The sequence below is a fragment of the Gymnoscopelus braueri genome (genome assembly GCF_963280865.1).
Source record: "Gymnoscopelus braueri genome assembly, chromosome: 2".
Taxonomy (NCBI): Eukaryota; Metazoa; Chordata; class Actinopteri; order Myctophiformes; family Myctophidae; genus Gymnoscopelus; species Gymnoscopelus braueri.
In genome coordinates this window covers 57,389,935-57,413,375 of record NC_137604.1, presented here as the reverse complement: position 1 = coordinate 57,413,375, position 23,441 = coordinate 57,389,935, and the positions used below count along the sequence as shown (strand labels likewise).

Here is a 23,441-nt window from a genome sequence, read left to right as displayed (position 1 = left end):
TGAGTACAAAGGACCCCGAAGGAACCAAGCCATAGGCTTTCTTGGGTATAATCCTCTTAGCAGACCTTGTATTGAACTGTACTTTGCTGTGCTTTTTTTTTTGCAAGCTGCTAATAAAGTATTCAATCAATCATGCAACCATAAGGGTTCATTAGTGAAGCTATCCAATCTACAAGCTCACATCACTTTGCATCGCAGGCACAGCGTGTTGTGAGCTTGTACATTCATTGGATTCGATTTTTTTGCATGACACCGTGTTGTGTGACAAAGTATGAAATAACATTTAAGTGATAAATTGATTTGTTTAAATAGTATAGTATCTAGTATATTACATTTTGAATATACTAGAGGTTCAGGGTGCTATGCGGCCCCCATACCTATGTTGCACCGCCGATCCGACTGATATAAAGGTTTGAAATGATATGCCCATATATATGGAGATCTCTGTATCTTGTCAGTCCTTGTCCCATATACGGAGATCCTTGATGTCATCAGTATATGCCCATATATGGCATGCCCCCTTTTTGTGCCCATATATGGAGCTGACTGATTTGTTTGCCCTTAATGCCATGCCAACACATTGTGGGGTTAGACAACACACTCCATAATTTGGGCGTAGCTGCATTGGGAACTCCTTATATGGTTATGGCTGAGTCATGGTGACATGAGCGTGACGATGTGGTCCGTTTTTGATTAATTGAAAAAGTAATCAATGGAACGGTTGCTAAGGAGATAATGGATAGTTTCAGCCCTAATCCCTAATAATACTATATCTTTTTTTATGTCTGCAGAAATCGCCATCAGTCCCAATAACCATGAAGTTCACATCTACAAGAAGAGTGGGAACCAGTGGGTGAAGACCCATGAGTTGAAGGAGCATAATGGACATATAACAGGTATACATACAGTCAATCAAATGTGTTAAATGTGCAATTATTTTAGATTATTTTAATGAATAAAAGGTTATTTTAACCAACTTGTTTGGTAGAGCATGTTAATAGTTTAGGGTTTGGACACCTTCTGGTTAACAGGCGCAATATCTCCCCTGACAAAGTGCCGATGCCTTCTTGGAAGAGTGGTAGAAATGTGGTTCCAAGTTCCAATCCCAGTTAGGACATCTTCCCGGGGATGTGTTCACATGCAAAGACTGATGCATGCTTCTGCAGTTCATAATAACTAGTTGGACACCACTTCATTAATACCTGTTTGGATGTAGACCAGATATTGGACAAATGAATGCTTTCTGCTCTTGTGACCTACCTGCCATGTCAATTGGTGATCAGACATATGAACAGTAACACGGATATATACGTGCTGAGATTTAGGGGAGATTTATACATAAAATGTATTATCATGTTAACTCATTCAGTGCCATTGACGTGTACACGTCCATTCTTCTCTGCTTTCTTTGTTTTTGGCGAAAACAACCTATATTCAACAGCCAATAACTAAAGAACGGAGGGTCGCGGTGACATGCTTTTTATTTTCAGAGCATGTTCATTTGCGACAATCAATCAATTGTGTTCTGGCTTGGATCAATGTATACTTCAATTTTCTATTTATCAATATCACTATAAAAACAAAAGATTCAAGATTTTAAAGAAGAAATACCATGAAATGTTTTTTACATTAATGATGTTATATCATCAAAAACTGTCTACACCAAATCTCTTCGCCTAAAATAGCGGATGCGTTTGAGCTTGTAGATCTGCTAGTTTTTGGCTATTGTTCCCCCAGTTCATGGATGTTGGTTAAACAAAAGTGGCATTTTAAGAGTTTTAAGCATATGTTAATTAGTGCGGTAATATCGCAATTATTTTGGCCGCAATCATTTTGACAAAACAAAATCTTATCGTCCCAGCCCTACTCCCTGTCACACTTCTGTGCCTTCCTGTGTGTGTGTGTGTGTGTGTGTGTGTGTGTGTGTGTGTTAGTATGTAGGCCTACCGCATGCACCCTACACACAGCATTGACACACCAAAATCCTCAGTGTTCATGCATCCATTTGTAACTAAAGAGAGAGTGTACAAAATGTAACCAAAACTTGGTCGGTTACATTTGTACTCGCTCAGAGTTCAATGAACACTCAGGATTTTACCAGTGCAAAATGCAATGCAGAACGGTATCCAAATGATCTTCATGAATGGCAACAAGTAAACAACTGTTTTGCAAGTCAACACTCCATTGATTGAAAATGAAAAGGCTCTGTTCCCACTTCCCACTGTCACAGGACGGAACCGGAGGAGGAGACTGTTGCCTTGTTGATTGAATTTATGCCTCACATTCAATAGGCCTAATATATAATGAAAGATATTTTGCCCTAACAATGAAGTGTGAAATGTGTTGAAGGATTGTTGTAAGTATACAAGTTGGCGACTTAATCCGTGCCCAAATGTGGATAATGTGAGGCCCGTTGACTTCCATTATAAAAAGTGATGAAGTTAAAGTGTAGATCACAACATAGTATGTGAACAAAACCAGATTTCTATGTTAAGCTACTGACAGTTTGCACACACAATTTGTAGATGGATCGATCCATCAGTTTGCGAGATTAGCTCTGGACCAATCTGGGAACCCATTTGGTAAAACAAAAAAAAACTCTGGGGGCACCACCTCCTTGTGTAGAAACAGGAACTCTGTTTGGCTTACCCCCCCCCCCCTTTTTCTAAGTCCACTTCCTCCCGGGTGCGTCTGTGTTTATTCCTACTAGCAACAACACTACATGGTCAAGGCAGTGGTGCTGACATTTAGCTGTTAGCAGAATCTGTCTTGGGAGGGATTAGCTCATGACAGACACCCAGAACCTCTTTCAGTGCCAAAAAAGAAGTGCTATTACAGTGGTGTTTGGTTTCCATTCCATGACACTGGCAGTTTTATGGCTGTGCAGTGATTGCAACAGCCTCTACTCTCAGCTGTCCTACCTACATAAAAAGCAGGAAAAGGAAAGAGCTGCCCTAGAGATGACTCGTGTTAATTGTGTCATGGCTCTGTGTGATTGAGGTTATAAAGTATATCATCTCTCGTGGGTGGAAGGAAACATCATATGTCCAAAACTGTTACTTTTCAGGATTCAAATTCAAAAGTACTTCTCATGCTTTTTTTGTGACGCTGTAGTACGATCAAGTAGGGCAGTGGTTCTCAACCAGTGGTCCTTGAGGGGGTTCCAGGTTTGCCTGTTATCTCTCCTATGGGTACCAAAATCAATACAGCATGGAATTGTGGACAAAATCGTATCCAACTATAAAAATATACTAAGTTTTGTGTCTGAAAGTGTAAATCTCATCAAACGGTGGTCCATGGCTCAAATGCCGAATAAATAATGGACCTTGATATGATAAAGGTTGAAAAACACTGAAGTAGGGCATTAATCTACAAAAAAAACACAAAGTAAAAATATGGAGATAAGAGGTTTCTGCCCGACAGCAACGATACTAAACTCGTATGACTCAACCACACTTGTTGTGATAGTTGCTCATTAACCAGAGTCATTTCAGTCGAGTTGATTACGGTTCTTCTCTCTCTGTGTGTTTGCAGGTATCGACTGGGCTCCTAAAAGCGACCGTATCGTGACGTGTGGGGCGGACCGTAACGCCTACGTGTGGTCTCAGAAGGAAGGGGTCTGGAAGCCCACCCTGGTCATCCTCAGGATCAACCGGGCCGCCACCTTCGTCAAGTGGTCCCCGCTGGAGAACAAGTTTGCGGTGGGCAGCGGCGCGCGGCTCATCTCTGTGTGCTACTTTGAGTCTGAGAATGACTGGTGAGTCTGAGAGACCTGAATGTTTGTGTACATTTTACAGGGCAGTCCTTGATAGGGTTGGGTAACCGGTATGGCACCGGTTCCACTTCCTATAGTTGCTGCTGGTACTCCCCGGACTGAAACGCAGATTTTGGTCGCTAACTAAAAGACGATTTCACCCATTTTCAACCTATCTTCATATAATTGGTCCTCACTAATGCTCATTATGATATGGTACCATTTTTGTCTATTCACTCCGTGTCTCAGAGGAGGGCTGTGGACAGTTCAGAAACCCGCCTACCAGTGACCTCATCGATGGGCAATCCAAGTTAACTCATTATTTAGCTATTGCCTGCCTTACAAAAAAAAAATCTAATTTTTTTTAATTTTTTTTTTCGTTTTTCCGTTCGTCCCAAAGAACCAGGAGATAACATTTTCCAAAAAGTTGCTGCTCCATTCACTTCAATGTTAACAAATAAACGGACAAAAAAATTACATTTTTAAGTACTAGCTTAGAAAACACTGGCAGAGGCTACAGACTGTTCTAGAGAAACTCTGGCAGTCTAAGAGCTAATAGAAACTGCAGGCTTTCTATTCCTGGAAAGTTAGCATGCTATAATGGAAGCCATTGTTCTCGTGTCAATAAAAAAACGTAAATAAAAAACCTGCCTAGCAATGATCTAACTAGGTAGGTGGGTCACTGAAGTGTCCACAGCCCTCCTAAAACAAGACCAGGAGACCTGGTTCTGCCAGACCCAGAATAAGTACTTTATAAGATCAGAGCACTACGTCACCGGACTTCACATGACGTGTTAGCCTGTGTCTATGCCCATGTATGGACGAAAGGGGGACAGACTTTTTTGGCTGGGGCCGGAGGACAAAGTGACCATGCCCATGTATGGACGAAACAGGTACAAAGCCTCATGTAAGCCCGACCCCTTGGGTCTGGCAAAAATATGAGCATTAGTGAAGGGCCGATTATATGAAGATAGGTTGAAAATGGTTGAAGTCGTCCTTTTAAATGCCTGAGCTGTCATTTTTTCCCCCCAGTGCTCTAAAACAGACATTAAAGATAACACCACAGCACTCTGCTTGTGAGACTAGTAAACAACAACACTACTCTGATGGCAGAATGTAGGCTACCGTGAGCTTAAACATGTTTATAAATGCCTAATATAAAGCTAAACGGTCTAAGCTGTGTGGCTGTACCAAACCCTAGTCCTCCTCCACTAACTCTTGGTCAAGCAATAGTCATAGGAATTTGTCATCTAATCGACTTAATCAACAAATATGTACATTTGTGTGTGCTGCATGCAATCATGCAGGGACCAGCCTTTTCAGGTTGGTGAGGTTGATTACTCAACATTCTAATGTTGATTTACTGGATACCGGCTATTGGCCTATAGACTGGTAGAATTAAAGGGTTATAATATTTAGATTTTACATTTAATATCCATTAAAAAAAAGCATGAAGACATTTGAGTGAAGTGTTGAGGTTTTTGTTTATCACAAGTCCCCAGGACATTTCTTACTGAACCACGTGCTGCTTACATTTCCATGCTGCTTACATTTCTGACTAATAAAGTCTCTATCAACCAAAACTTCACTGGGGCACTCGCTGGCCTAGCGGTCCAGGCGCAGGCATACCACATATAGGCTCTAATGCCTTACGAATCCCCAGCCCGACGACCTTTGTTTCGTGTCTTTCCCTGTCTCTCTCCCTGTTTCCTGTCCATCTTCACCGTATATAATAAAGGCAAAAAAAAAACTTGTGTGTGTGTGATCAGGTGGGTGAGCAAGCACATCAAGAAGCCCATCCGATCCACCATCCTCAGTCTGGACTGGCACCCCAACAACATCCTGCTGGCCGCAGGCTCCTGTGACTTCAAATGCAGGTGAGCTCAATTCACAAACCGCTGTTATTTATCTTCCACAAAAAGCACAGATTTCACGAGTAACATCATCTCACCTTCCTTCTCTCTTTTATCCTCCAGGGTGTTCTCAGCCTACATCAAGGAGGTTGAGGAGAAACCTGGACCCACTCCCTGGGGCAGTAAGATGCCGTTTGGGGCTGTGCTAGCAGAGTTTGGAGGAGCAGGTTAGTGTCTGTATATGTGCTGTGGTGGCGACAATATATATATATATATAGATATAGATATAGATATAGATATAGATATAGATATATATATATATATATACAGACATGCAAAAGTGTCACTTTTCAGCTACAGTCACCTTTTTGAACCCAAATAGGGCAATTGTGTGACACCTGACCCGAAAGAAAACAACATGTTGTCACCTTTTTCACCTCGGGGCTGTTTGCATGCCTGTATATATAGATATAGATTTATATATAGATATATATTATATTACTGAGCAATGTACAAAGATAAAACTGATTATTGTACAGCAGGACCAGGGTCATCCTCTGCACTGGTGTTTTGTTTTTAATTTGTTGTTTTTTAGTTACCAAAATGTGACAGCGAGAGGTTTAGGAAGTCTTTTCTCCCGATTACCATAAGGTATTTTAATGGCTCTGCATCCTAGGACCCAGAGCTGTACAATACACACTATATGCACTGTGTTCATTGTTCAGTGCACATTGTTATAAAATGGTGGCAGCACCCCTGTGTTTTTTTTGTTTTGTTTTTAACCACAAGAACCCTAGTGTCCCTATGTTGAGGCGAACATTCAGTGAATATAGCAGATGTATGAGCTAACGAGGAGAAGGTAAAAACATCCACACACTGGTTTTAAAGCTCCCAAGACTTATGTATTAATGGCACAAAGTTTCGACCTTATACTGTAGGTCTTCATCGGGCAAATGGTTGAAACGTTGCGCCATTAACCCATTAAAACCGGGAACGCATCTGTGTAACCACTTCAACCATTATTTTATACTTTGGCTATTCAAAGATAGCAGATATTCAAGCTCATAGCGCTCACAGAGTGCCACGCTATGAGCTTGTAGATCTGCTATTTTTGAAAAATCGTGAAAATTTGTGCACATCTTTGAATATATATATTATTATTTTTAAGCGAAAATGTTTAACTCAAATCTTTGTTTCTAGGGATCCCTGGAACAATGGGGTTCCGCGGCCAAATACATTTTGGAGCCCCTTGACATGAAAAAGTTTGAGAACCACTGATTATAGGAAGGAGACATTTGTAGAACCCCCCAGAAGCAAAGATTTGAGTTACAAATGTTTGCTTTAACAAATATATATTCAAAGATTTGCACACATTTTCATGATTTTTCAAAAAATAGCCAAATAAATCTAAAAATGACACAGATTCTTTCCCGGTCTGAATGGGTTAAACCAGTGTGTGGATGTTTTTACCTTCTCCTTGATTCTTGCCTTGATGTCCAGCACCTGGCCTAAATACAGGCACTAGATGTGCACACAATCTCCTCTGTAGTATGAGGTATAACAAAGCATTACATTGCTGTAGTCCAGGGGTGGGCAACTTTGATGATGGAGAGGGCCACTATATTTCCACAATCACTCCAGAGGGCCACATTGCATATACTGTCAAAGGGCAGACACCTCTTATCTACATATTTTAACTTTTTTTCGTAAATTAATGCCGTACTTCGCCATTCTTTGTCATACAAAAGTAGCAAAAATAGCCGATCTACAAGCTCAAAAGCTTGTAGATCTGCTATTTTTGCTATTTTTGAATTGGAATCCTGTTTTTCTTTTTGCTATTTTTGAATTGGAATCCTGAAAAGTAACATTTTTATTTAATTTCAAATGCATTTATTTATACTTATGTTAACTTCATGATGACTTAAATACAAATACATTGGACATAAAAAAAGACAATATAATTTTTATACTAGTCATTAAGCTACTAATATAGGAATTGTAACAGCTGAAATCAATAATATGTCAGTATTCCGATATTAACCTAAGGGCCGCATTAAGGGAAGGTGGGGGCCGCATGTGGCCCCCGGGCCGCCAGTTGCCCACGTATGCTAGTAGTCTGTAGATTGGCTATTTTCTGCAAAGATATTTGGTGTAGAGGGGGAAAACGGTGGGGGGGGCGTAATAATTACCGTAAATTTCGGACTATAAGCCGCGACTTTTCCCCCATTTTTCGACCCTGCGGCTTATATAACGGTGCGGCTTATCTATGGATTTTTACAGCTAACGGCCACTAGGGGACCTCCTAAATCTATGGATTTTACACCCGCGGCTTATAGTCCAGTGCGGCTTATATATGTACAAATCATTCAATTTAGCTGCTGCGGCTTATATTCAGGTGCGGCTTATAGTGCGAAAATTATTTTGATTGTTGCTTACGAATGCCTTTTTAAACCCTGTGCAGGTGGAGGTGGATGGGTCCACTCTGTGTCTTTCTCGGCCTCTGGGAATCGCCTGGCCTGGGTCAGCCATGACAGCACTGTCACTGTGGTCGACAGCTCCAAGACTGCCAGGTAGCTCAACCCTCAATACAACCAACCATTAATAACCACTCTAAACCTGCTGTTCTTATTGGGCATGTCATCATAGGCGAACAGTTTCAAACATAGCGAATATAGCAGATCTAAGTATAAAATAGGGCTTAAATGGTTGCACTTCAGCATATTATTAAGTTTCTCCATTCTCATCGCAAATGACATCGCATACAAATATCACTGAGGCCTTGGTGAAATGTGCAAATCTACACGTCGGCATCGATCAATCGCTGCTTAGGCGCTTGCCGCTGATCCAGAACGCAGCTGCCCGTCTCCTCACTGGGACAAAGAAGTGAGACCATATCACTCCAGTCTTGGCCTCGCTCCATTGGCTCCCTGTCCATTTCCGAATTGATTTTCAGATTTATTTTTTGTTTATAAAATTCGAAATGGGTTGGCACCCCCGTCCCTCGCAGATCTCGTTTCCGAACCACACCCCACCCAGAGCCTTGAGGTCGGCCGACCAGCTGCTGCTGGAGGTGCTGCCGCCTGCCAGCACCCACAAAAAAAAACTGGGGTGACCGGGCCCTTGTGGCGGCTGCCCCCAGGCTCAGGAATAATTTGCCCATACGCATCAAAGCGGCCCAGTCAATAGCTATTTTTAAATCCTTACTAAAGACTAATGTCTTCTCCCTGGCCTTCAGTGATAGCCGATTTAGCCCCGTCTTTCCCTTACTGGTGCTAATGTTTGTTTTGTTTGTGCTTATTTCATTGTATGCTATTGTCTGGTTATATTGCACCGTTTGCTCTCTGTTTAGTTTTTTACCTGTACAGCACTTTGTTTGACCTGGTCATGTTAAATGTGCTATATAATAAACTTTGTGTTGGTTTGATTTGATGTGGAGTAGAATAATTCAAATGTTTGACTGTCTATTCTAAATCAAAGTTTCAATATAATATTTGTGTGTTTAGTCCTTCTCAGCTGAAGACTGAGTTCCTCCCACTCCTCAATGTCATCTTTGTGTCAGAGAACAGCGTGGTGGCGGCGGTAAGAACACAGCGCACTAATCGATAATTTAATCGATTAATAATCAATTTTTCGGCAAAAAGTTAAGAACGTTTCAAAAAAACACATTTTCATGTCGTAGATGTGTGAAATATAAAGTAATGCTTAGGTGGTTAATTGATTCATTGATATATAAATAATAATAAATATATACAGTGTATATATAATTGAAAAGGACACTTCTCGATTATTCGATTAACCCATTCAATCCGGGGACGCATCTCTGTCATTTTAGATTTCTTTGGATATCCAAAAATAGCAGATCTACAAGCTCATAGCGAACATTTGTACCTCAAATCTTTCCTTCTGGAGGTCCCTGGAACAAAATATTTTACAAATGATCACTTAAAAATATATACATTTAAAGATTTGCACAAATTTTCCATGATTTTTCTAAAAATTGCAGATATACAAGCTCATAGCGCGGCACTCGTTGCCGCGCTATGAGCTTGTATATCTGCTATTTTTGAATAGCTAAAGAAATCTAAAATGAAAAGGGATTGAATGGGTTAATCGAAAAAGTTATCGATAGAATATCCCTAAAAAAAATTATAGACCGTTGCAGCCCTCCATTCATTGTGTGTGTGTGTGTGTGTGTGTGTGTGTGTGGGGTGCGTGTGCATGCAGGGCCACGACTGCTGCCCCATGCTGTTCCGCTGTGACGACGGAGGGGCGCTGACGTTCGTGTCGAAGCTGGACCTCCCCAAGCAGAGCATCCAAAGGAACATCTCTGCCATGGAGCGCTTCAGGAACATGGATAAGAGAGCCACCACTGAGGACCGTAACACTGCCCTGGACACACTGCACCAGAACAGCATCACGTAAGATCACGCACACACACACAACAGGCAGTGTTCAGGCTTGGGATTGGTGTTGTTCCGTTTAGGGTAAGAATCGAGGTCACGGTGGCGCAGCCCTGGCGCAGTCGGTAGAGCTGTCGCCTCACAGCTAGAAGGTCCTGGGTTCGATTCCCGCTGGGGACGCTGTGGGCGCTGGGAGCATGTCCTCTCCTCTGCATCATCAGTGCCCATAGGTGGGGTTGGTGAAAGGGCCTTTCTGTGTGGAGTTTGCATGTTCTCCCCGTGTCGGTACCCTCACAAGAAACATGCAGTAATCCTGGTCTCTATACTGCCTCCCCCTGGTCAGCCGGGGCGCTTGATGGAGTGGAAAGGAACTGGTTGGAATAACGTGTTCCTTGTATTTTCTCTGTGGAAGATAGTTTGCTAGCTCCTCAAGTCAAGGTACGCTGCTTGTGCACAAAAAGATCATTATGAGGCCAATAATAATGTGTGCCTTGAAATGAAACCTGTTTTTCATTTCATCTTTATCTAACCAGTCTCATTGAGATGGTAATCTCTTTTAGAAGGGAGCCCTGGCACAAAGGCAAACAAGCATCACCTAAAAGGATTAAGTGTTCCAGTTCAATGTCTTTCTGGAGCTGATTCCAGGTCCATGGAGCATAAAAACAAAAAGCCATCCTCCCAAATCTGTGGACGGACGAGGGGTGGTAAAAAAATAAGTGTCAGGGTTCAGGGAGTGGAGGTTGTAAGAATTTGTTTTTAAATTATAAAGGCAATTTAGATAGCCAGGGAGTAGATGGCTTGATAAATTAAAATGTGTCATTGAGGCCATTATGCTTCTCTGTGCTACATTGCTATAACACACACTTTAGCCTACAGTACATGATAAAAAGCTAGACAGAAGAAACGGTCAAGTGTCATTTGCCACAATGGAAGCTGACACTCCGCTGAACATAACATCACATGACATTATTTGAATGGTGGATATAGCATGAGTACAGACCAGTGTTGGTCGCCGATCTACAAGCTCACAACGTGTCACTGCGTACTTGTAGATAGCCTTTTTTCGGAGAGAGACACCTGCACACAACCAAGCATAAAATGACTTGTCTTAGTTCTACTGGATCTCTTCTCCACTAGTCCCTCCATTACAATTTTAGTTTTATTTGTTGAAGAAATTGTCAGTATATTGAGTCATAGTTTTAGTCATCAATCATCATAGCTTAGTTTTTATTTAGTTTTATTTAGTCTTTGTCAGTGAGAAAAGGTAGTCGACGAACATTTTTCGTCAGTTTTTTCGACGAAATCAACACTGGTACAGACTGAGTTGTGTGCTGGGGGGGGGGTCCTTAAATAAAAATGTGATCGTCTCTATGCAAATAAATCCTCTATTCACGTAGACAATATGATTGTACATAACTCACATTTTTCATGGTTGAATAATCAGTAGGGTGGTATGAACTGAGATATGTAATGTTATAACGTTTTCCTCCAAATAGGCACTGCTGTTGTTATTCTATGAATCAGCCTTTTCAATTGTGTTATCTGAAAAGGCGAATGCATTTCATCACAGTGCACATCCTCCCTCCCCTTGTGTCCTTCAGTTCACCTCACGCCTTCCCCCACTAATTCAGTTCAAGTTGGTCGAAATGTGTTATAACATTTTACACGGCCAGCTTGAGTTTCCATGATAAACTGTGAGAAACTATTGCGCTAGCCTGTCAATGGAATGATCATTATTTAGCAAGTGAACTCCCTCTATTTTGCCATGTATCGAGGGCAGGGAAATAAGTTTGGTAACAAGACTCAGTCAAAGCGTAGAGTAGTGTATCTCCTTTTTGAAATACTTTTGAAATATCCCACTTTTAAAAAACAATATTTGCAACAATTAGCCAATTCTTTAACAACATCTACAGCTGAAGAGTACCTCCTTAATCGTGCTTGAAACACTATTAAACAAAGAATTCACACCTTCAACTCCCCTCTGTGTTGTTTTTTTTCTCCAGCCAAGTGTCTATCTACGAGGGAGACAAGAGGGACTGTCGCAAGTTCTGCACCACAGGCATCGATGGAGCCATGACCATTTGGGACTTGAAGGTATGGATCTTTTATAAGGGCTTACGCTCAGAGTTGTGGCGCTACCTTCTAATATTGATATTTTTTTATTTGTATAGCACTTTCATGACAAAGATATGAAGCAGTTTACAGATAACAGGATAAAATTAAACTACACAAACGGCAAGAAAGGGAAAAAATGACCATGAAAGATGCATAGAATGGATGGTCTGGCCAAGAGAGGAAGAGGAAATATAATGAGGTAACACTAGAGGAGACTAAATTAGGGCATCATCATATGGCGCTGGGATGCTGCAGTGGTAAAATATCAGCCCACCACTGCGGAGGTTGTGAGTTTGAATCCAACCATGGTGCATCTGGCTTGGTCAAAGTGTCTATACGAATACAATTGGCCCGTGTTCGTTGGGGGAGGGAAGCTGGGCGGGGGAGTGTGTCTCTGCATGTATTCCCCCAGCCCATACATCCACACGGAGTAGTGTCATCAGTGGGTCGTACCTAGGGGGGCGGAGTCGCTCAGGGGAAAACACAGATTTCCCCCAGCTGGTATAGACGGAGGGATGTGGGGTTTTCAAACTCATATGCTGTAAAAGCATACCAATTTAAAAGCAGGCGTCATGGCTTGCCAGATCACAGGCACAGAACCTTGTTGCCACTCGACAAGGAATGCTACATTAGCAAATTAAACAAGAGTCCGATTGGAATGTTGTCCTGACTGGACAGAGGATCCAACACAACACAACACAATGGCCCGAGGTTATCGGATTTAATCGCCTGGTAAGAGACACTATTACATTTTCTATAGATATGATCAATCGACGCCATTACAGTTTGGAAACGCAGTCAACATGCAGCGATTTACACACAAAACAAGCCAAACCCTAGACTATCCTCCTTTAAAAACCTACAGAAAACACAATTGTTAATCTGGCAATGAACACGGAGCTAAAGCAGTGTGTAAATCCTGCATGATATTAAATGACGCACTTCGCCAAATGGTAATGGCGTCGGTACATGCCGTTCACAAAACAGTCTCTAAACTGTACTTCAAATTCACTATAAACATTATTGATGACTTAATGGCTGTTGGGTTTTGATATTATGGTAAGTTTAATTGATCATATCTTGTAATAGTGTCTCTACCAGGTGATTAAACACTGTTCATATGTAAACATGTTTGGTAACAAAGAGAGACGGGAGGTAACCAGAAGACTCGCCCCAAAACACGCTCGCCCCCATTTTTTTCACCAACCAGCAGTTCTTGTATTCTTGTATTTGTTTTACAGAGGATAAGGTTTGAAATAAGTTCAGGGTTAGGCATAGCTTTACTGAGGTTCAGTTTAGTAATAAGGTTATGTTTAGGCACCGCTCTACTGAGGTTACGTTTAGGAATACCAGGTGAATCCCGGCGGGTTTGCCCCGGGGCGACTGCGTTTTGGGGCGAGTGTTTTGGTATTCAGACGGAGATGGAAAGAGGGAAACAGATCTCCGATCTCAGTGGTGCTTGTGCTGAAACTTGACTCATGCAATAAGATAATCTGATAAACCACATGAACCCCAGCTTACGTATTCTGGGGGGAACATAAACCAAACATTGCCAATCTAGCTCACGGTTACAACGCGTCGCGTTCCGACGCGCTGTGAGCTCATAGATTGGCAATGTTTGGTCTTTTTAGTCACATATATCTTAATAATAAGTCAACTTTCCCGAGGGCGAGTGGACGATTGTGTTCCAGCTGTCCTTCTGATGGATTTTTCTTAGCTGACAATCTTTCTATCGTCCATAAAATAGCTCTGAAAGTGATCCAAACGATCGTGTATGATGTAACTCTATGAGGCAGATCGTTCTGTTTTCTTTTTTTTTTTTTTAGAACGCAGATCTGCGTCTTTGGCAGCCAGGCGAGAAATTAATTAGAACGCAGATATGCGTCTTCGGCAGCCAATGTGTTAACTAGTTGTACAAACTCGTTTTATTTTTTTATTGTTTTATTGGATCTTGTTTAGTCGATACACTTATTTGTTTTAGCTCCTGCTCATTTGATTTAGCTATTTTGTCTCATCTGTTTAAGAATGTATATAGCTGATATATTGCACTTTTACCTTAGCGCTAGGTATACTCTTGGTTGCTTGTTTTTGCAGGAAATGCACTTAAGACTTCTGGTGATTAGTAGTTTCGTTCCCTACCTATGTTGAATGCACTTATTGTAAGTCGCTTTGGATAAAAGCGTCTGTTAAATGACTGTAATGTAATGTAAACCTATTTGCTATAGGTATAGTTATAGTATATAACTACACCTGCCCTGCCAATAAAAATAATTATTTTCACGAGTCATTCACAATCATAATAACTCTGTTTTTGTATCCACCAGAGTCTAGAAACTTCAATCCAGGGCCTCCGCATCATGTGAAGGAATCGTGTGAAGGAATGAAGAAGAAGACGCTGCCGCCTCACCTGTTCTCCTCCCCTCAAATCATCATCCTCCTCCCTCCTCCTCCTCTCCTCTCCTCCTCACCCTCCTCCTCTGCTCCTCATGACGCAGCCAGTAACACATGTTGACTGACCACCTTTAATAGTGTCTGCTAAAGCACTGACCAGACCATAACACACTCTTTTGTGCACGTGTATGCACACACAAACAAACAAACACACAAACACAGACACGGCACGCACGCACACTTAAAGCTGACATGTGACATCACTGTTGACATGTGACATCACTGTTGATTGTTTTTTTCCCTTAGTTTGTTTTTTAAATGAAGGCTAAAGAGGGGGGGTCAACGCGGGATGGCCCGCCCCACCTCTGACACGTACAACATGACGTGTGACATGAAGTGTGTGTGTGGATTTATGTTCTCGAAAACCTCCTGACCTGTACCAAAAGTCAGAACACTAAGAAGGTGTATTTCTTCCCCCCCCCCCCCCCCAAATCAGATGGTATTTCCCCCTTCAGTTGACCCATGACATCATCCCATGATTATCATAAGAAGGAAGGTGCTCTGGCAGCCTTTTACTTCCCGGAAACACTTAACCACTTTAAACCCTGTTTTATACTTAGTCGTAAGACAGTGTTGTGCGGAAAGTAGCGGGAAAACAGCCGATCTACAAGCTCACAATGCAACCCATTGTGAGCTTGTAGGTCGGCTGTTTTCACTATTTTTGGAAAAAAATTATTGACAATGTTCGCCAATAACGACATGCCTAAAATAGGGATGCCAGGTTAAACGTGGTTAAGCCCTTTCTCTGGGAAGTAAAGCGATTTTGTTTTCTTAAAGGACACTACAGTAGTAATTGATATTGTGCGATGGTTGTTTTGTCGACTGTTTGGGGGGAGTTGTGTGTGTGGGAACTGATCGGGGGGAGAGAGTATGCGGCCGTCTAAAAACCCTGCGTGTGTGTGGACGAGTCACAGCAGGGCCAGCACATGGCTCTGTTGGCTACGACACTACAAAAAATAAATGAAAGAATAACTGAAGATGGAGGGTTTTTATGTAACCGATCACGAGCTAGACATGGAATAAAGATGAATCACATTTACAATACACTACCGGCTCAGCTTGTGTGTTTGTGTGTGTCTCTGGCAAGAGATGGAATGGCAGATATTTTAATTGATGAAACTTTTATGAGTGGTTTCAAGATTATTCTATTTAGGATGGACCGAAAGATGGATGGATGAATGGATACATAGATATTTTGTTAAGTTTAGTTTTGTTTATTAGTACATTGTAATATAAAATGGAAACGAGTACATATCAAAAGAAAACAAGTTATTGTGCAAGAAAAGGAAGAAGCCAGCAGGCTTATTTGGAATCCTTTCCTTAATGGAAGAGTTAATTAAATAGCTTACTTTAAAAGTTCAATAAGAACAATACAGGTTTACAAGGGGAGCAGCAAGTGCAATAAAGAATTAAAAACACAAACTGCACTAAAGAAGAAAAAGACAGAAAAACTAATTTGCAAAAAAATCATGGACTACAGTGAGGATGAATTTAAATTTATTTATTTTTCAAATAAATTAAAGTTTCTTAAATATTGGCAAGGATAGTGATGACTTGCGTCTCTAGACAACTGAGGGCCTCTAAATTTGATGAAAAGATGGATTGGATGGACCTTCTAATTTTGGTGACCCAATAGCCTTTCCTCTAGCGCCACTCTAAGGACAAAATGTCCAATTGCACACGCAATCTCAAAATGGAATGGTCTGATTGGCATGTAAAGGAAAACACCGGAGCAGCTCGGACAAAGCTCAGCCAGTGGTTCTCAACGGGGTCCTTTATAATACTTAAAACAAAAAAAAGAAGAAAAATTACTAATTACCATTACTGCATCAAAAGTCATCAACAAACTATACTTTAAAAACTGGTCAAACATTGGCCAAATTGTCAAATAATATAAGATGGAGGCAAAAATCTTGAAAATATACGATCTACAAACTCGTTGCGAGGCGTTGTGAACTTGTAGTTTGGCTATTTTCACAATATTTATCTGTGGAACCGAGTCAAACTAAATCAACTCCTACAATTCCAAGTGCTTGCCAGGGTGGGGGGGGGGGGGGGTCCCAGTTCAAATATGATTATTTTGGGGTGTCGCGGCCTGAAAGGGTTGAGAACCACTGCTCTAGCGCCACCCGGCCTCAGGCCAAAATACGTTTTCACACAAGATATAATAATGGGCAGTACAGATTGTCATGAAATTGTACATGCTCAGCCAGGAAGAATCCGTGTCATTTTGGCTTTTCCTCTAGCGCCCTGGTAGAAATACTCTGTTCCACTTCCAAGTAAAAGTCCGGAATTCAAAATTGACTTGAATTATAAAAGTACAAAAGTATTGGTATCAAAATGTACTTAAAGTACCAAAAGTAGAAAGTATTCATTATGCAGAATGTCCCGTTTCACAAGTTCAATCTCAAATGTATAAATTGTATTCAAATCTTTTGAAAATAGCAGATCTACAAGCTATGAGCTTGCAGATTGGCTATTTTCAAATGGCCGAAATGTAGGGTTGAAGTGGTTAATGTATGTTTTGTAATAATAATCAAAATGTACAAAGTAACTAGTTTTCAAATAATTGTAGTGGAGTAAAAGTACAATATATTTGCCTCTGGATTTAGTGGATTAGAAGTGAAAGTACTGAAAACTGGAAATACTCCAGTAAAGTTATAAATATCCCAAAATTGTACTGAAGTACATTACTTGAGTAAATGTACTTAGTTACTTTACAACACTGTTTTATCATATCCTTTCAAAGACATGCAGGAATGTGTCTCCTCTCCTGCTAAAGATGATTGGGATCAGTCAGAATATTGAACATTGCCATCTTGTGGTCATTCTGGCTAACTTCACCCTACAGCGCTTCTAAATCGTCCCTTTTCACAACAGCTATTAGACAGGTAAACGAAGCTGAAGGTAATGCTGTGGTGGGAAGTAACTAAGTACATTCTCAACTGCTGTACCTAAGTAAAATTTTGAGGTTTTCTTTTTTTTTACTTTACATGAGTAGGTAAATTTTTCAGTACATTTACTTCTACTCCACTACATCTCAGAGGCAATTATTGTACTTTTTAATCCACTACAATTATTTGAAAACTTTAGTTGTTACTTTGTGGATTTCGATTATTATTACAAAAACACTTCAGCCCTATATAGGCTACATTTCGGCCATTTGAAAATAGCCGATCAACAAGCTCACAATGTCTCGCGATGCAACCCATTGTATAAGCTTGTAGATCGGCTATTTTCAAAAGTTTTTATACATTTGAAAATTTGTGAAATGGGACATTCTGCACAATGAGTACTTTCTACTTTTGGTACTTTAAGTACATTTTGATACCAATACTTTTGTACTTTTACTGAAGTAAATTTTGAATTACTTGTAACCGATCAGTATTGATACTTTACTTAAGTAAAACATTTGAGTATTTTTCCACCACTAAATGAAGCACACCCACAATTAATGTCATTACTTTCAGCTGTTGTAGGATTCAAAAAGCTTTCACAGAGCAGCATGTGTGTCAACAACACCAACCCTGCATTTTAAAACTTGCACCACAGTTGGAGGTATAAAGACAAGAGTTTGGTTTAATCAAATGTGAAATTCTTCACTTTTATACACAAGTCTTTTTTTTTTAAAGCAAAACCTCATGGTGGTTACAGCAGTTTGAGGATTACACAAGAAAGTCCTGAGACTTAGTTCCATTGAGGTCCTCTCACAGTTCACAGTTAAGTAAAAAAAAATACATTACAGAACACATGACAATGACATATGTGTTTACAGGCCTACCTGGATGTTGTGAGCAGCTCTTTGATGTTGTCAAGTGACTGTCTGTAGAGGTCTTCCTGTTGCTTACTCAGGTACGTCCACACAACCAAGTAATTTTTTCTTGTAAATTTTAGCATGACTGCCGTGCCTGATTTGGTGCCTTGGCTGTTGTTGGAGTCCTGGACCTCTGCTCGGGTCCGCCTTACGAAAATGGGTTGGATGGTCGTCATGAGTTTCTTCGACATCTCAGCTCCCAGCGCTTTCTCTCCTGGAGTGGCATCAACCCGTGGCGTTGAGACTGAGGCGTGATACTTGACCTTCAACAGTGACTTCCTGAGAGACCATGCCCACAGAGGAGACGCAAGGCCTGGGGATCCACAGAGGAGACTTCACCTCCTCGAAGACCAGGCCAGGTTGCTGCTTCTTCTCCCCATAGATCACCTCCTCCTGTTTCGGAGTACAAAGAACATGCAGTTGCCTGGTTAGAAGTATTTTCGATTGATGGTAAGGAACTTCATTTATGTATTTGATATCCAGTGGTGGAACAAGTATTATGTTTAAGTAAAAGTATCAATTGCAGAAATACTCTGTTCCAAGTAAAAGCCTGGAATTCAGTCCCGGACTCAATTTACGTCAGTAAAAGTACAAAAGTCTTGGTATCAAAATGTACCAAAAGTAGAAAATACTCATTATGCAGACTGTCCCATTTCACAAGTTTTCAAATTGTATTAAAATCTTTTGAAAATGGCAGATCTACAAGCTCACAATGCGTCGTGATTAAATTATTATAAAACAGATTAAAGGTTTAAAACTGTCCGTGTGTCTGCTCTAGTAGTTCTGCTGCTGCTCTTTAGGCTATTTCCCATGGCAATTGGCAAAGCACATGTTTATTTAAAGGGGCGGTAACAGGATAGGTGGGCACCAAGGAAGAGCGGCCACCTCGGTGTTAAATTTTGTATTTTTTCCAAAATGTTAAATTTAATATTTGGAAAGAATTTATTAAGTAAAGTGTACGTGATTAGAACACGCTTAAACATTCGACAATTAAGGTCTAATATTTCTACAAAACCTGTGTATCCAGTCATTTTGGGGCATAAACGATAAGTTGAAGGATAAAATGAAGTCTGATAATGATGTACCGTCACGTGCACGTTCACATCATGTATACTTTACATTACTTAAGACCATTTTTCAAATGGTTAATTTGTTAACATTTTGGACAGAATTGGCAATTTTACATCGGGGTGCCCAGATGTCGCTATAGTGCCCACCTATCCTGTATCCAAAGGAGCACATCACCCATTTTCAACCTTGATATTAAACTGAATGTTTGCCCCAGAATATGGTAAATGTATCTTCAACTGAAGACTCGTATCATAAATGCTTTGATTTTCTTCTCTCTCTCTCCAGATATGGCAACTGCCAGGCCTGAAGAGTTTGATCCTCTGACCGTGCATTTATCATACTTTTGGCATCTCTCAATGTTTGGATTATTACTATTGATATTATTATCATGTGCTCCAGGGTGACGACGGGTGTCCTGGCGAGCGGTGGCTTCGGAGTCTTGTGCAGTCGGAGGTTGAGGTCAAACTGCTTGGCCAGTTTCATCAGATCGCCGTTGGTTCTTGTAATGTTTCTATCTCTCAATGATGAAACATTGGTTAGTTAAAGGTCATTTATTTAAGACTGGTAGTTGGCTTGGCACACAGCATACATCCTGTCATTCAATGTCTAGAAATGTTTGTAGGCGTGGCCTATATATAGCATGGTATGATGGCATGGTAAAAGGTATAGAGGGTAGTAATGATGCCATCTAGTAGTTATTATATATCAACACATCCCCTTTTCCTGACATGCAAAAACCACAACAATACATCTACACATCCACCTGATTGCTTGACTCTGTGAAATAATATAGTACTTACACAAAATATCACATATCAAATCTGTGGATTTAACTTTTTTTCTAATTGTTAAAATACCATATTTTCCTTTTTAAATACATCAATGTCCATCATAATTTTTTTTTTTACATTTTTTTTTTCTTTTTAAATGAACAGATGAGGTGTGGAAATCAGTAAAGTCAGTAGTGTAATGCGTGTATGCATGAGTGGATTGTGTAGTGTGTGTGAGTGTTGAAGGTGTGAACATAAGGTGGAAAACAAGGAGGTGTAGGTTGGGTGAGGAGCTAAAGCAAATGAACTGAAGGGGCTAAAGAGGACTGGGGAGGCAGGCTTTTATAGGGCGTGGACACCCGGGCCCAGGTGCACGCCAATTTGGCTGATTGCCAACTCATCTCACTGCTCCCCAAGTCCTAGGAACCAATGAGAACACAAATGAATACAAAGCAACAAAACCATATAACCTAAGAGTGACACATTATCATACTACTGTATACAGGGAACCGTCACAGTGCTCAAATGTGATTGTAAGTGTTGTTGTTTTTGTTGTTGTTTTTTTAGTGCAAAAGGATACAGCTATGTGCTGTTCTTTTAGAGGACCAGTCTATCCGGTGGTTTAGACTGGCGTGTAGACCTTCTAGGTGTAGGAGGTGGAGGTGCAGCTGGAAGTGGCAAACTTGTCACCTCAGCTGGCGATGGTGCTGCTGTTGTGCAAACGTCTTCATCATCATTTGACTGTTCTTTAAGTGTCTCTGTTTTTAACAAGCTCCGCCTATTCCTTGGTGACAAAAGGATTAGCGTTTGATCCTCTGACCGTGCATTTATCATACTTTTGGCATCTCTCAATGTTTGGATTATTACTATTGTTATTACTATTATTGTCATATAATGGTTTATGATTCTACGCTATTTAAGAGCCAGGAAATCTCTGCTTCAGAGCTTGGAACACTAGCGTATCTTACAGCATGTAGACATGCTTTTGTCTGCTGCTTAAAAGACTTCTTTTGGCTGCTCTCGGCTTGTTCTTTGGCCTTTCTTTTGGAAGCTCTCGAGGTCGAGACAGGTCTGGAAGTGTTCAAGAATAAGTAGAGTACGGTTTGAGTCGGGTCTGGAAGGGTTCAAGACTCTGTAGGTATGGGTTTGCACTTAGAGCTGGGAATTCTCTGGATCAGAGCCTGGAACACAAATGTTGTACCTCCTGAAAGAAGGGATATGCACCTGTACTTTCTGGACGCTCCTGTCTTTCTATAAAGATGTATATGGAAATATGTTTTATGTTTGTTTTTTTTACTTCTTTAAAGCTAACATTTTTGGCACTATATGGACTGAATGATGGTATAGCTGCCTTGTTTTGTGTTATATGTATAGGTGTTTGGTTATAATTTACTCTTTAACCCTCTTGTTTGTGAAACCTTGTAAACCTTATGTTAAGTGTAATGTCGGCTAATAAAAGTTACTTTTAGAAGAGTACGTGAATGTCCCTCATTCATCCTGTACAAGAAGAGTGGGCACTAAGGACGAGTGAGCACTTGATGTCAAATTGGCTATTTTTGTCCAAAATGTAAAAAACAAATGATTTTCAAATCATGTATACTTTACATTACTTAAGACCATGCAAGGCACATCATTATCAGACTTAATTTATCCTTCAACTTCTTGTTATATGCCCCACAATGATTGGATGTACAGGTTTTGTAGCAATTTTAGAAATATTAAACCTTAATTGTGGAATATTCAAGCATGTTCTAAACATGTTATACTTAAGACCATTTTCAAAATATTGTATTTAATATTTTGGACAAAATAGCCAATTTGACATTGTGGTGCCCAGTCTTCCTCAGTGCTCACTCTTCCTGTTTATCATCCTGTCCACATGTTGAAAATAGGCATACGTTTATTTCTATATTCCTCTTTTAATGGTTGGGTTAAGGATTATAATGAAATAGTTGTTAAATTATGTATCTTTTCTAAGACTCTTTTGTACACCGAACGGGCCACAATGATTTGCCACGCTTGTACCATCAAATAAGTTTTCTGCAAAGTTGGCAGCCTGGCTGTTTTATTAAGCACACTAAAGTGTTTTCACTGAGTGCCATTTTATTTGATCTTCCCTTTGCCCTTTACTACTTAAGTAAAAGTATCAATACTGCAATGTAGATACTGTTACAAGTAGAAGTCCTGTATTCAAAATCAGAACAAAATATACTTGAAAGTAAGAGTACTCATTGTGCAGAATGTAGACCATCTTAGAAAATCTTTAGAGAATATCAAAGCTACAAGCTCACAATGCATCGCATTGTAACCCATTGTGAGCTTGTAGATCTGATATTTTCAAATGGCCAAAAATATATATATATGATATTTTCAAATGGCCCAAAAAATAAATAAATAAATATATATATATATATATATAATATTACGGCTGAAGTGGTTAGTGTGTATTGTAATAATCAAAATCTACAAAGTAACTAAAGTTTTCAAATAACTAGTGGATTAAAAAGTACAATTTGCCTCTGCGATTAGTGCTGACTAAAACGTATGAAGTACTAAAAACTGGAATTACTCCATTGTACTTGGTTACTTTACACCACTGCTTAAAAGGTGGCAGAATAAGCAGGACATTTTATGAAGGCATATTTTCCATTTTGTTAACAGACTAAGTTAACTTAACTTCGTCACTCCACAGACTTGAAAACATTGGTGGAAAGCCTGGTTTCCATTTGCGGTTCAGCACTCATATCCGGTATAAAGCCCGCCTACTGTATCCGGTAATTTCCTCAAAGATACACATGTATGTACGCAGACAGACCATTTCCGTATCCGCTGTAGACAGGATCTACCAGACCCATAGAGAGAGTTTTGATTGATTGATGTACTTTATTTAGTAAGACGACATGAGAACAACAGTACAAATTCACAATACAGGGTCTACTAAACTGGAAGACTCATAAAGCACTAGTCTAAGCTTGTTTAAAATGAGATCCCCATGCACACAAATCATGACATATAAGAGACAGACAGATATACACACTACTATACAGAACGTCATACAATCAGCTTACAGGTTACTGGTATGAAGAGTGAAAACTATGTAGAAGAGAAGGAAAAATCAGGGGGGGGGTTAAGACTTAGACAGGGGCCATTTTCGAATTGCAGCCTCCTGAAGGTGTATCTTTAGGGCAGTTTTGAAAGTGAGTAGGGTTTTAC

The 23,441-nt window shown here is 40.3% G+C and overlaps 1 protein-coding gene across 2 annotated transcripts in view; it reads left to right on the top strand.

The window, feature by feature from the left end:
• LOC308097810 (actin-related protein 2/3 complex subunit 1A) overlaps positions 1-15,619 on the top strand; it is a 19,629-nt gene extending 4,010 nt beyond the window's left edge. For both annotated transcript variants that reach the window (XM_080445884.1, XM_080445885.1), the window contains exons 3-11: positions 792-896; positions 3,535-3,757; positions 5,524-5,631; positions 5,731-5,834; positions 8,069-8,177; positions 9,111-9,186; positions 9,832-10,025; positions 12,011-12,101; positions 14,447-15,619. In XM_080445884.1, coding sequence (XP_080302010.1) covers positions 792-896; positions 3,535-3,757; positions 5,524-5,631; positions 5,731-5,834; positions 8,069-8,177; positions 9,111-9,186; positions 9,832-10,025; positions 12,011-12,101; positions 14,447-14,485 — 1,049 coding nt within the window. In that variant the 3' untranslated portion in view covers positions 14,486-15,619. The remainder of the gene's footprint in view (positions 1-791; positions 897-3,534; positions 3,758-5,523; positions 5,632-5,730; positions 5,835-8,068; positions 8,178-9,110; positions 9,187-9,831; positions 10,026-12,010; positions 12,102-14,446) is intronic.
• Positions 15,620-23,441: the final 7,822 nt, after the last annotated feature.